Source organism: Halyomorpha halys, unplaced genomic scaffold, assembly GCF_000696795.3.
Source record: "Halyomorpha halys isolate HHAL.00 unplaced genomic scaffold, Hhal_1.1 Scaffold576.1, whole genome shotgun sequence".
In the NCBI taxonomy this organism is placed as follows: Eukaryota; Metazoa; Arthropoda; class Insecta; order Hemiptera; family Pentatomidae; genus Halyomorpha; species Halyomorpha halys.
In genome coordinates, this window is record NW_027116645.1 from 180,639 (window position 1) to 196,258 (window position 15,620).

General features: G+C 30.1%; 1 protein-coding gene and 1 long non-coding RNA gene across 2 annotated transcripts in view; one reads left to right on the top strand and one right to left on the bottom strand.

The window, feature by feature from the left end:
• The first annotated feature begins 4,693 nt into the window (after window positions 1-4,693).
• On the top strand, window positions 4,694-10,712 carry LOC136797270 (uncharacterized). The gene is made up of 2 exons (XR_010845122.1): window positions 4,694-4,800; window positions 10,513-10,712. It is a non-coding gene; the product is annotated as an uncharacterized lncRNA (long non-coding RNA).
• The window catches only part of LOC106684377 (Protostome-specific GEF), a gene marked incomplete in the record, with an annotated part of 87,833 nt that continues 77,916 nt past the window's right edge, over window positions 5,704-15,620 (bottom strand). The window contains 3 exon segments of the mRNA XM_067053377.1: window positions 5,704-9,306; window positions 10,495-10,633; window positions 13,432-13,562. Of these exon segments, the coding sequence (XP_066909478.1) occupies window positions 9,211-9,306; window positions 10,495-10,633; window positions 13,432-13,562 (366 nt within the window).

The following is a 15,620-nucleotide window of genomic DNA, read 5'->3' on the forward strand; positions in this document are numbered from 1 at the left end:
ATAAAACAATAATAACTGACCGATGTATGGTTCATCCATGAACATGTTAACGAACCACCTTCATTGTGGAAAAATGCATTGTTCCTCAATTTAAGGAAATTCATAAATTTCTTAGTCAGATAGCAGGAAATTTGTTTAAAGGTAGAATTGTTAAGCATTTAAATGAAAAAAATTGAATGCAACAGTAATGTATAGTGGGAGTAATGCCATCATAAGAGATAGTAAGAGAGGAGTATGCAAACTGCTATCTTTTATTTCAAATAAATTTTTATTTCAGATACCTCACATTTTGAGGAGTATATTTTCACCAGCTATGATCTCATTTATTAGGTGAATTCATGATCACAAATTTCGTGTAGTATAGCACGATTTCACAGATTCACCACCAGGGACCAGGCGCTTTCTGTCCATGTGTATTTTAAGGTTCAATGATCCGATTTAATGTTTTTGTCAAGATAATCCCAATATTCTACCAACATATTGGTAACTTTATACTTATTTAAAAATTACTTTTTTAATATTTCATTTTTGTTGGTAGGATTTGATTTTGTTGATTTGCGACCCATTTTATTTTTTACTACTAACTATTCAGCTCACTTGGTGTTTGTAATTGACAAAAAGATTATTCATTAGGAGAAAAATAGGTTTATAATTAACTATAAACCCATTGAACCAAATGTTACTGTAAGAATAATTGTTTTGCGCAATCAATTTACAAATTTGGTTGTTTTTTTGAGCTGTATTAATTTTTAATTTTCTTCACTGGAAAAAATAAAAAATATTATTTCTCCAAAAACTAAGTTTAAGAATAATTACTTTACACTCTGTAAAAGTTAACATTGTAGCATTTTAAACATTATTAAATAACCTAATTTTCAAGGTTTTGTTCAAAAAATGTTGCAAAATTAAAGTTTGTGGTTACTGTATATGTAATGTCTGAAAAGTTTCTCTTATACTATTCTCAGACATAAGTATAATCTCATGCAAACTAGAGGATTGTATCCATAAACTAAATTAAGATAATATAGTAATTCTCTCACATTGGTGACAAATAGAAATGTAAATCACCGATAGTTCTGAATAGTAAAATATAGATCACTAGACTATACTAACATTATGTTGTATGAACAGAAGTCCTATAATACTAGTGTACTAGTTCCTAATTTAAATTCTTTATCTGAAATATAACAACTGAATTCACTTATTTTATAATCACCTTTTGATTAAAGATGAACTGGGAGAAATATAAAACCACCACCTTTCAGTAGAAAATTTTAAACTAAACCACTGTTTAATTAAAAACTCATAAATCCTATTACAATACCAGTCCAACTGAAGATAATACAAATGTTTTTCTTACCAGCTTCATCCATTGCTAACGAACTGATATTGACTGTGTTTAGTCCTAGTGACAGTTTTGACACGAGCTCATGGCTCAAGTGAACTTCACACTTCCACAACTGATATTGGTAAACTAAATTAAAATAAAAACAAACTGTTGACTTCAACGGTGACAGGTGAGAAAGTTCTGTTTACGATCCAAAGAGGTAAGATATGTTGTCAAGTCAGAAGTAGTGGCAGTTATAATCTAAATCTAGTTTATAGGAGGTATAGTCCACTTAGAATGAAAAGATTTTCGGTCTTTTTGGGCCCTAATTCCCAAAGTTTGAATTATTTTGCGGGAGAGTTTATTAATATAATGAAACAAAATAATAAAAGCTTTATTTCCGTTCTTTACAGAACTAAAAGTCTCCCTCTTGGAAGGTATGAGTCAGGTTAATAAACAAGAATTTTCAAAAATTTCTACTATTTCATTGATTAATTTTTTTTTACATTAATTTAAAATAAAACAATTATTTGTCCATAATTAAATAAAATATTTTCTATGTCCTATTTGAACACTTAAAAGTAAATGATAATTTACTATAAGTTCTTAATTACTTTATGCCACAGTAGCCAAACAGCCACCTACTCTTCGATCTCATCATCCAATCTTGTAAATTGTTTTCTTCCACTCCTTTCTTTGATATATATACTCTGTTGCAATTTTGGACCACCTTCTCGTAATAAGATCAGCCCACCTTCATTTCAGATCTTCTTTCGGTAGACTTTTAACTTTAATTCTGGATTGTACCACTACTACTACTACTAGATAATCAGAAGTCGTTGTTGGAACAAACCTTATTAAGGGGCCTCTACATGTTGAACAAGCCATGGCGAACTCAGACATGCGCGAGCATGTGGATGGGTGGCTTGTACGAGTTGGCTTAAGCTCGTTGCGAATCCGTCGAGAGTAGGTTTATTGGACACAGATCAAAGGGGTTCGTGAGAGCGCTTGTGTAGCATCTCCACCATTGTTCTTTGTCTAGTTGCAACTGAGAGCTGTTAGGAGATTAAAGGTGTTTGTTGGTACTTTTTTTTTAATAATTTTTATATTTAATCTTATTTATTTATATTTTATTTTTTTGTAATATAATCCCAGTGCAATAGCTGAAACCTCTTGTACGTCCGCCATGCTTGCCTCTCTGAATAACACTGACATTGGATGGTTCGCTCTTTGTTTACGGAGCATTTGTACAAGCCTCCGATTCGTGGCGAGCGACCAACATGTGGATCCGCCTTTAATATTTGTACTATTCCTTGTATATACTTTAATTTTACACATACGATAACTATGTTAAAAATTGTAATATTCATTAATATATCATTTGAATTAATAAAGATTCAAATAGAATTTTCTGATCCAATGAAAGTAAACGTCGTATACGTAGCATTTCTTGATGGCGTTTAATAGCCTTTACCAGAGACTTGAGTCTACAGAAATTGAAAGACACTGCGAATTTCCGTTGCGCCGAGTTCCCCACCTATGGTGGTAAAGAATAACAATAAACATAGTGGACCAGTACATTCTTGTGCTCATTTTAGAAATGTAAATTTGATTTATTTTCACCCTGCGTTCTTTAATTTCTTCTCTTTTCTGTAACCTTTTCCTTCTCTTAAGGATCTATAATCCCCTTTGTGACTACAGTCTCGTACCCTGCAGAACGAAGTTTCCTCACGGCAAGGACCTGGGGCTCATAGCCAGTCATGACTTGTATTATCCTTCACAGCTGTCGACTCATATCTTGCAGAATGAAGTTTCGATCCTTCGAGGACTAACGGCTCGAAACCATAAGGCTCATCCTGTCCATTCAGCTCCAAACCAGCTTCTTAAACTGTATGAACACGCATTATAAGGCCCTCTCATATAGAGTACCCCACATTGTTAATTAGTCAGACTGTCTAAGGCAACCACCTTCACAAAAGTATAGTGGGCATAAACAAACAAACACAGTCTGTTAGTAAAGTCATGGCAACTTTTCATGATAGAATTGATAAGGGGTTTTGTAAGCCACATTATGCCATACTGGAAGATTATTGATTGACCATGTGTATAGATGAATGGAATATGATCCGGGTGCGGTCCGCACTATTTGACCCAGACCATATTCCATTCATCACATTATGCCAGATGGGATCACAATAAACATGGACACATTATCACATATCCTCATTTTTGTTAGTGAAAACATTTAGTCTGAAGGCGATTCAGCTCCTTTAAGGTGAAAAATGAGGTTGGACGCTTTCTCTAGGACAAAGTTAAGACTAGGATATACAAAAGCTGCGTGCTATAAGTTAACTAATATTTGTTGTTAGTGTCTGCCTCCAGATTTAATTATCATTGCCTATGATCAATCGATCACACCACTAGTACTACTACTTGTACAATATCTTGAAACATATTATGCTAAGCTTGACTTCACCTTCCCCAATTTTCGGATCACCTGCATAGTATAATAAAACTTTACAAAAACCACTGTAAAAATTTATTATTAATACTTTTAGTTAGTTTTATTTTCATTTTAAATTAATTTTGCCGTATCAGAAGTGTGATTGAAGGCTTAAAAGTTACTTCATTATGATTTATAATTTTTTTTTTGTTGGAAAATTGTTTATTGACAGTTTGCAATTAACAAAAGAAAGGACCATCTTCCTTATCAAATGCATAAAATATAGATAAAATACAATAAATTTTTATATATTAAAAAGCAATAACTATTAAGCAATAAATAAAAGTTGATCAACTCCCATAACCCTTGCACCCCTAAACTTTCAGAACACGCCTTGACCCTCAACCATTCTTTTAACTACAAACAAATATCAATTTTTGCTACAGTCCCTAACTATAAAGAATGGCTCATCTCAGAATCCATACATATCTATTTGGAACTCAAATTTGTCAATCATGAAGATGATAAAGACTGTATCTCTCTGACCTTTTGAAATATCCTAAGCCTTATTAAACTACAGTAATTTCTTAAGAATGCTTTTAATATTGCTCTATGTTCTGCATTTCAGAAGTGAACACTCACCTACTATTCTCCCTATCTTTTATCTGTACTTGCATTTATTGCTTTAAAATTAATTTTTTTTATTATATAAATTTTCAACACCTTTGTACCTCTATTCATTTTTGTATATATCCTTTTCTTCACTATATTATCTTTATTGTCTCCATTGTTTTATTTTTATAGTATTTTATCTATATTATATTTATTTTTTGTATAAATCCAATTATATATTTAAATACTTTTTAATTTAAATCACAATTTAAATTAAAAAGTATTTAAATCCAATTATATATTTATGTATATTATCATTTAATTTTTACTCTAGTTTTAATATTTTCTTATATTTCCTAATGTTATCTCATGCCTAATGCCATTCTTTGGCTTTCCATTTTGCTTCATACCGAAAGGGGTAAGTTCTATTTTTTTCTTGATTTTCATTTTTTTCTTTAGCTTTATTTTATTTGTATTTCCTTTATTGTTATCAATTAGTGTGTACTATATTTGTTTTATATTCCTCTTTTATCAAATTTCTTATTTGTTATTACTTCTACTTTTTAATTTGTTACTTGTTATTACTTCTTCTTTTTACATTACTTTTTAGCCTCACCTTAGTTTTCTTTTATTTCTTGCTATTTTATTCTCTTACTGTGCTACGTATTTTTTTTCTCCTAATGAAGTCCTGCAAAGTGGGGCGAAATTTCGGATCACAATGAATAGTTCTTAACTAGTAGAGTTATTTTTAACCGCACCTGAACCAGCTTCCTTTTATTTATTTTTAAATGTATTAATGCTATGGTTCTCTTTTCTTTTACTATACAGTTCATTTTATTATTCCTGTAGTTAATATCATTACATATCAGACATCCCGGAAACCACTAAAACCCTACTCTAGGGGTTACGAAACATATTTGATGATTGGAGAAGTTTGTCGGGGGATGCGGTCAGCAAAGAACAGCATAAATAAACAAAACCATATTTATTTATTTCATGCTGACGTTTCGACCTGAGTTTCAGGTCTTCATCAGGGGTTATGGCGTAGAAGGTAAGCCTGCAACTCCCCGCAAACTGACCGCACCCCCCGACAAACTTCTCCAATCATTAATCTACGGTCAACTATCTACACCTCATATTTGATGATGTTTGACATAGTGAAAAATTCTATTATTCTGAGAAAAGTGCAATAAAAGTGGACTTGTATAAACTAAAAGTTGAAAACACTAAGACTCACACAGATATTGCATGCAAATAATAATAAAAAATAAGACAATAAAAAAATGTATATAATGAGGATACAAGTATATTAATACCAAAATATTGAAACATGACTTTATTTATTCTATACAACTAAAATCTTCTCACTCTATAATTTACTGACTGACAACTTCAATTATAAAACATATGTATTGTACATTAAAATTTGACAATAAATTAGGCATGTCCAGTTTAATGTGATACAACAGAGATAACTTGTCTGCAATATTAATTTATATAAGCAAACATTACTGTGCTTCAATTGAAACACAATACCACCATTAAATGACAATAAATATTCATATTTTTTCACCTGTGAATATAAGTTGTTCTTAAACTAAAATATATTTAATAATTGTGTTAATGAAAAATATTTAAAATTTTGGCACATTATACAACTACTAACAGTTCAAGTGAAAGTCATTATGGTTTAATGATCTCAACTCTAAAAGAATCAAAGGACAGCTACTATCAAAAACACAAGACACAAGTGTGCACTTATCAGCCAAGGAATATAGTTACCACAAAGTAAACTGTTTACTTTTGGAACTAAATGCATGTAATAATCTTCAATGAAACCTTCAAAATAATAATTGGTAATCAAGTAAGAACTTAAAATTTTACAACTAACAAAAAATATAATTCAACTTTGAAAAGTTATTGACTAGTGAGTGAATATAAAATAAAACAATTTATGTAGCCTGGCATATTTTCTCTAACATTTTTCTTTCCTTGTCAAAATAAGCCATAGACTAATGAAATTTGTCTTACTAAATTAAAGAATGGCATAAATACATTGATGAGAGAATAGCATTATATTTCAAAATAATTTAAAACATAATTTTTTTTAATAGCGGTTAGATAATTTTAAAAAAAAGTACATTACAACTCAAGCAAGGTTCGACTCAAATAATTGATAAGGAAGAACTATTGCTTGACAATTCCTGCATAGCCAGTGTCACCAACAATCTCCATCGTTTTCAATGAACCCCTGAAAGGTCCAAGTACCTACTTAACAGAGATTGAGTGAGTACCCAACTATGATATTTATATTTCAATGTATTTATTTGATTAATGACTAACATAATAGAAATTAAAGTTTTCCGCTACAGCCAGATTTGAACCTGCATCAGAAATCATGAGTTCAGTATCTTATCCACTAAATTATTACCTTCCTTCCTAGACAATCTTAAAGGTGTAATAAGGAAAATAAAAATCACTAATAATATCTCTAATTTTTTGTATATAATTTTTTTTTCAAAACTCTTAAAAATATGACTCAAGCAGACTTTAAAACAGCATTTATAATTTATTAAATTTTAAATGATTTTGTAACTACGACTGGATTTCTACTTCTTTTTTTTTCAAAACCTTGAATTTTATTAGAAAAACTCAGTATATCAATTAAAATTTCTAAATATCAAAAAGTTTTATATTTTCGGTTTTTACCTTCTTTTTTTTTTGTGCTATCAACACTTTTGTGGGCAATAATCAGAAGTTATTAAATGAGAATAATAATTTCAAAAAACAACTTAAAAAGGAGAACAAAGAATAAAATATGATGAAATAAAAACTTAAAAACATATGAAAGTTTTGAATGAGAACAGAAACAATTCAAGTTTTTAAAATTTGACGTATTCAACAAATATGTATTGATAATTTTCTTTAGTGAAAATATATCAAGACTATTGCACCAAATTAAAGTATCCAATATCTTTTGAATTTCAATTGAGTAAAAGTAAAAATACACAGTGATTGCAGTAGTGAATTTTATATGACTTTTTAGTTTAATAGAATGAAAACTCAATCCCATTATGGCATTTAATTGATATATTGTATAATTTTTAGATTTCGGTCCAAGTCCTCAATGAATTGATTAACAGCATAAAACAGTTATAATAAAATAATTTACACAGACTTGGAAATGATATGTATAATTTTTTTGTTCCTGAAAACAAAAGCATTAGGACAGGTATGGTTACATTGTTTAGGTAAGAAAAGATGGTCATAAAAGTTGTAGGGAAATGGTTTCTGATAAACTTTAAACAAAATCATAGATTGGATGAGATTATACTTTTTGGCAAAATCATAATATAAAAAAAAGTGGCCCATTAATAACACTCATTCATCTTTTGCATATAATTTTTTTAAAGTTTTGATTTGAGACGAGAAAATTGTTTAGTATCATATTTTATTTTAGAAGAGAAAAATTTAAACAAACTCACAACAGTAGGACATGATAGCCGAGCATGTTGGAACGAGGAGTGTGTTTGGTTCAGGACATTATTGGTTCAATTTACACCTGGGTCAATTAATATTTATTTTGCATTAGCCCTGAGAAATAAATTTTGGTATTCCCACTCTGGGGCTGCAGAGGTCCTTAATAGAGGTAAAAAAAACCTCAATATAATTAATATCTTGCTTATTTATTAAAAATCATTAACATAACCAATTTTCTTATTAATCCTAATGCAATGTAACCAAAGCTTTACTTATTTTGATAAAAAATTATTACAGAACTCAACAAACAAGTTTAGGCCGTCAATTCCAATCTATATATTTGAATGTCAACATTTGATTAAATAATCAATAAACATTGAGCTATCTGAAAGTTTCGTTGAGGCTAATATTTCATCTAAGTCTAGAAATATCTTTCTTATTTAGTAAAATAGTAGGAAATATAGTGAACTTTTTCTGAGCTTATAGTTTCTCGATTTAGGACTCCGGTGGTAGCCTTATTTTTAAATTAAAGTATTTAGAAACCACAAGTTGTAAGAACCCACGATGAGAAGGGATTGTCATTTCCAAGCTATCCATTTAGTAAATTTAAAGTGATAATTATAATAATAATAATTATAGTAAATTGTAAATTTGGAATAGACAAATCTCTCCTATAAGAAACAATTACTATAATTCTTTTTATCACCTTATGTCCATTATTGAGCGTTTAATTAATGATTCTTGAATTTACAAAATATTTACACTATGAAAATTATGTAATAATCTACAAAAAGAAAAAAAATACTAGCATTTTTAGAATGATTTCAATTTAGATCTTTCAGTTAGAATTACTTTGATATTTACATATAAACAAATTTTATACAAGTAATATCACAATTAGTAGTGCCTATCATTAAACATAATGCAATTGAAAAGCTCACATTTATTTTATCAATGAAAAGCTTCATTTTTTTTAAAGTTCTAAACCGTGCGATTCTACTATCGGTTAAATTTTGTGAAGACCTATCATGCCTTTAATAAAAATAAAAAAAAAAAAAAAAGACAGAAAAGAACTATATATTCTATTATCTCTTCACAAATCTTTTAGAGAGGTTCGAGATGAGTCTTATATAGTTTATATTGACATTTCACTCCAGAATATTTAAAATTCGTTTTAGAAAATGTTGTATTTGGAATTTTTCTCCATTAACTTGTATCAGTTTTTTTTGTCAATCCCTCAAGTATGACTTTAGCTTGTAAAGAAGCGCGATTCCCTTTGCCTCCAACTTCTTAGGAATGAAGAACAAGAATGACGGTTTCTTCCAAAAATTTTACTCCTTAGCCACTGCTATGTGCTTGAAAAGGGCGGCTTCGCTGAACCATCTCCACTGCTGAGCCTCCTCTTCCGCAGCTGCTTCCAAAACCGCCTCTCCAAACTTTTGTCCTAAAAAAATTAAACAGATAAAATAAAAGATTTTGTCATTGAAAGATGAATCCATGATAATTTCTTAACTTAACCCTTAACAGGAGACCTTACTCCCCCAGGCATGAATGGAAAGTAAGAGTAATTTTTACCTTAAGCTTAATTTACCTTTTCTAGTTAAAAAAATATATTTATTCAATGCAATTATTAAGTTTATACACCAATATTATACCACAGAAAGGTTCAACTTCTATCATATAAATATTTAGTGATTTTTTCTCCTTTCCCAATATTTCTTTACTTTAAATTATTAACACTACACTGACTTTTCGGAGTCTTCCTCTGTGTTCAGGGTTCTTCTTATTATAACAATAATTTCCTATCTCTTCCTGGCTTTCTATGTCTAGAACTCATAAATTTTACTTTACCTATATTTTTTAAACCATAGAATATTTAGGGAAACCACTAGCTATCTGCTTGCTATATAGCTATATATATACATTACAGAGAAGTTTGGATTAAGGAAGATTTGAATTGGAGAAGGGTGGGTTAATGAGTGGACTGTATATAATTTATAGGATAGCGGACGGGAGAGGAGTGGTTCGATTGTGGCACGCCTCAAAGATGGGAACCCTTGGTTGTCCACTCCTGCCACAAAGTAGCGCTTCCCAAAATATTTCACCACAGCACCCTTTCTGAACTACAAAAAGTTTGTGGCACCTTTGCTGGGCCTGTTGTCTTCCTCTAGTGTGCCTGTATTTTTATATTTATTTTTTATCTGTTGTTATTTCCATTTTCTTTAATTGCCCAAAACCTTTTGGTATTCTTATTTAATTTTAAGCTTCACTGTACAATTTTTTTTAAAATTCTTAATTGACATTGTTCATTTATTTTTATCTCATTCAACTTTTGTTAGCCCTGATGAAGCCCTGCAACGTCTTCTCATAATAAATAGTGTTATAACTATTTGAATTATTCTTTGATCGCACCCTTCCTCTTATAAATCTTCCTTTTATAAATGTTAGAAAGCACTGTACATTTATTATTTTAATTTTTTTTTTTTTTTTTTAATATTTTGAGAAAGTAGCATTCCCTTGTAGCACCTCTGGTATACACACTACTATAAGGTATCAACCACTAAACCCTGCATGCCAGCTATGGCTAGGTTAGGAAAAAAAAAAAAGATATCAACTACTAATAAATACTCACATGTTCTCTTTTCTGTAGATACTCAGGAGGTAATGTCGTTGGTACATCATCTGGTAAATCTCTGCTGAAGAGCCGGCTCAACCTGCTCCGGCTGCTGCTAGTATGCTCTTCACTTTTACTTCCCCGTAGAAACTCCATGCTTTAAAAAACAAAGAGAAAAACATACGCATTAAGAAAATATGTTAAGTTTTCCTGATAAATATAATATCAAGTATCACTGTACCAAATAGAACTTTGTAATTTTTTTGTACCTTGAGTAAAATAAAATCTAACATAGTAAATTTTGTATTGAATTAATATAATAACTTGCTTAAATTTCAAAACGCCAATGTCTTTATTATTTAGGATGACAAAGTTCTACCTTACTGTGTATTTGAAATAAAGGTAAGTGAAAGTAAAATGTGACTATTGCCATAACAACCACTGAGAAACGAAAACATTTATTTTATCCTTTCGATAATTACCAAATTCTTTCATAATTTATATTTATCCATTTTTTATTATCGCTAACAATAAGTCTGGTTCCATACAAGTTTTGTCCATACCCCTGCACCTAAGTATTCACAAACATAAGCACACATATAAAAAAATCGTTTGTGGTTATTTTGAGATTTCAAAACGAGAATGTCTGTTGAAAACTCAGTTTATTTTTTAATTTAACCATTGTTGCCTGAGAGTGCAATCTCATATACTACTTTATCTCATCTGTCTATTTTTGGATGTGACAAAGTATAATTATGTATAACAAATAAATCAGTTCTGTCCATAGGATGAATATCTTCAATTAGAGGGCTTTTAAGTAAGAAAAAAAATGAGATAAATATAAAAAGGATATGATCTGGCCTTGCCCCTTTGTTCAAATATGTCCCTTAAAATTTTAAGAGGAAAGTGCAGATCTTAGCTCAAAGCTTAATGATTTCAAAATATTGTTGCTATTAATACTTAATTCATAAATTAGCTCTATACAACATTATATTATTGAAAAAAAAATTGGTAAGAAGTACCAACCTTCATGAATTATTATCAATTACTTTCATAACAACCTATTCTGCACGATATCAAAATCATGAGATAACATTTAACATGTGTCTGAATTTTCTAATGGTGGGCCATTTAAGGAGAACTCACTTATCTCGGTTTCTACTACAGCTTAGCATAGTAAGATAACTGTAATAAATATTTTTAAAAACCTATTATACTTTTGTTGCAAAAACGAACTTGCCCTGACTTTTCTTAGTTTAAACCTTAGTGATTTCAAAATAATTTTACTATTAATACTTAATCCATAAATTAACTCAATATAGAATCATTTTATTGAAAAAAACAAAATTAAATAAATAAAAAATTGAAAAGCATTTCCAACCTCTATATAAATATATGTCTTAGTACTAAGTAAATTTTGATCTGTAGAAATGTTACTGTATAAATTATAAAGAACTTTATTTTGATTGTAAGTTTTCCAACTGGGATCCACAACACCATGCAGAAAAAGGAAATCTATTTGATTTTCAAGATGTTAAAATGGTGTATAAAGAAATTAATATTTTTATAAGAAAACTGTTAGAAGTCATCAAAATAGTGGAAAATCAAAATTATGCAATTAATTAAAAAACAGATACTAAAAATTTAAAGTAGATTAAACAAGGAAATTCACCTCCATTTTGAAAAACAGAAATAGTTGAACAATAAATCCAACCGAGTACACTGTTAACCAATTTAAGCCCCAGTTTGAACAAAGTTAGTGTAAAGTGTGAAAAATATTTTGCTGGACTTTAAAATGCAAAGTAATTTAGGATTTGTTTCCAATTTATCATCTGAAAAAAGTAATAAATTTAGCCCACTTTGAAAAAATAAATAAATATTTTAGTTCATATAATTTTTAAGAGCGATATAATTAAAAAAAAAAAAGGAATGTATATAATATTAATTTATTTATTTTATATCTAAAACCCCTAATAAATGAGAATAGAAGAGCACTAACTCAACAAACCTGGTGTGCCTCGACCCTATTAGACTAACCCACAACACCACTCCTTATCCAAAAAATTTCCTCAGCTCCCTCTTCAAATGCATTCCCAATGCAGTAAAAGAGCTTCCCCTCAATCCGTTTTTCCCATCTTGACCTCAACTCCACACACCCATGGGGCTTAGGAAAAGAATAGGAGAGAGCAAACAACAACAAACTTTTTGGTAATAAGTTACTACAAGAACTTCCTTGTGTTGTATGAATAAAACAATATTTTAGAGGAGTGATTGGAGTGAGTTGCAATTGTAGTTTGAGAATAGTCAATGAATTATGATTGATCCAACCGCCATCTATGTTATGTCACTCTCATACAGTTCGCGGATTGTAACTTAATGATATAAAAAGTACAAAAATCAATTTAAAAATACTTTAACTAGAGAAAAATTAATTTCTCATTAATTAAAAATTATCTTATAATTTTTTTGTTTAAAAAAATAAATTGTATCAAAAAACATAACACAATCAATAGTGTATACTTTGATGTGCTTTTATGAAATAAATTTCTTTATCAATAGATATAATAAAATTCACTTATGCAAATATAATTTTATCGTGTGTAGTAGTGAAGAACTGGATATTACAAAAAATAAATACCAGGAAGGATACTATGTATTTAAATGCCAGGAAGGATAATAGATATTAAAATAACAGGAAGGATGTCAAATCAATACTCAGTAAATATGATTAGGGTGAGAATATATGGCATGGTCCAGGTTAGACACTGGATTAAAACTATGTATAATAACAAACAGTAGCCCTAAAGATGATATATGTAGCCAAAATATCCTAAAAAGTAATATAGAAATATTGGTGAAAGTGAGTACAGCTTTTTATTATAGTTAAAATTTCATCTTAAACAAATTAAGAAAAAAACACATTAAAATATGTTAAAATTAAAAACACATACTTACATTTTGCCCGGTCTGGAAGGTTTGGAGTCGGCAGAATGGCTTCTGCGTAGTTTTATCCTGTTAAAGAACCTATGGTGAGGCGTACTCGATGCCGATTTTGCCTTAGCTGCACAGCTGTCTGATTTATTACCCTTCCAGCATATCAATCACTTTTATTACAACGCCAATAAAATAAAATGGGTTAATATCTTTTATAGCATCATGTAAAAGAATTGTAATAGTGAAAAGTTGTGGTTGTGAAGAAAAAAGTTTAATTTTTGTTGCCTGGCAGAATTCCCTGAGTGTGCAACTACGAGTAAATCGTTTAAGGATAGAATTTGTGCATGATTAAACATAAAATTAAAAAAGAAAAAAGTGTTAAGTGAATAATTTAGTACTTAGTGAAAGCAAAATTTAAAAAAATAAAAATAAAAGAAATTAATGCTAGGATATTAGTAGATGATTTCAAAATAAAACGAAAAGTGTGAAAATTAAAGGAGTATATTTTTTCTAGAGATAGTATATAAGGCGTTTTCTATACTCATAAAGAAGTGACAAAGAATCTCCTTTCCTTCCGTACTTGTAAGGATATAGAAAGAAGAAATATCGTGGGATTAGAGATTGGCTCTCTTCTCAGATGCTCCTTAAGAACAAACCATCACCTATTAGCCTTCACAATTTGCTGGCCAGTATCAAGAGATAACTTGTTTCCAAAACTTATTACTCATCCTAGGTAGGTCAAGTGATCCACACTCTGAAATTAATATTCACACATTCCCATGATTCTCGAACAACAAATTCTTTTCCGAGTCCTGCAAGCATGTACTTGGTATTTTCCTGGTAGATAGTCATTTCCCTAGCATCTGTAGCTTCACTTTGCTTTAAAAATGCTTCCTTGAGGGGATTTGAAGGATCACGCATATAGGCCTATGTCATCCACAAAATAAAATATTTACAAAAACTTGTTGAAAATTATGTCACCAGTTTTGAATTTCTGAATAACAAAGCACTTTTTCTAGAGCCAAGTTGAACAGTAGACTAGCAATCCCATCACTCTGCCTAATTCTAACTCCTCTTGTGAAAATGAGCTCATGGGACAAGTCTGACAGTGCTCAAAGTAGCTGCAGGCATTATTACACTGTTCAAAAGTTGTTGAATTTAGTAGGGCAAACCAAGAGAGTTATAAACCTGTATAAATAGGACTAACCAAGAGAGCTATAAACTTATATAATTAGGGATACCAAGAGAGCTATGCATTTATATATATTGTAATATGCTCTTTTTTAGTAAATAGTATATTTTGATGTATAAAGGGTTTTTAATATGTTTTATTTTATGTATCATTTTAATATTCTTATTTGTTATTTTAAATCAAAAAGCAAGCTACCAGTTTTCCTTGTCTAAAAGAAATACGCTGTTTCAAAACAAGAAAGATGGTGGTGCGCGTCCTTCCAAAGTGTTCATTGGTTTGGTTGTGTTAAGATGGATTGAAGTTTTTCAACCTTTGTTGCTTCTATACAGTAATTATAGAAAAAGAAAAATCAAAGAAGAAATAGAAAAACATAACAATTGTCAATAGACTGTTTGCATCACAAACCATAGCAAGTAAAGCGGAGCGATTGTACCACAATCGATTATTTTTGGATTGATTAGTAAACATCGAAGATAGAGGAGAGGAGATGAGCATTCGTTGTTTGGGTGCGGAGGAGAGATGATGTTTCCAGTATGAGGAGGTCCTCATCAATTTCTGTCCAGCAAGGGTGGACATTTTGAAAAAGGAAGACAACAAAGAAGAATAGGACACTCTGAGTTTTGGATTGCCTGGCGAGAGGACGTCCTTCGGCTGGAAGCGGGAAACCTTGGAAGCCATTGTTGTGAGAAAGACAGCTTGTTAGAAAGAGGGAAGCCATTTTGACGATAGGACATAAGATTAGAAAAAAGAAGATACCAAGGATCATCAAAAGAAGAGTATATGAAATTGGTTAGTTTTGCTATACATAAAAGATACATGTGTAAAATAGATATTAATTTAATTAAGTGTAACTATTGGAAGTGTCTGTTTTTCTGATTGCCTAAAAATCCGCCCTGAGATTAAGAGTCTTTTATATTATAAAATTTAAATAAAATACTATTATTTATTTAGTATTAAAGTTCTTAATTTGAAACCAAATTATCTTTTATATTTGAAAATAGTTTAAAAACGATTAAAA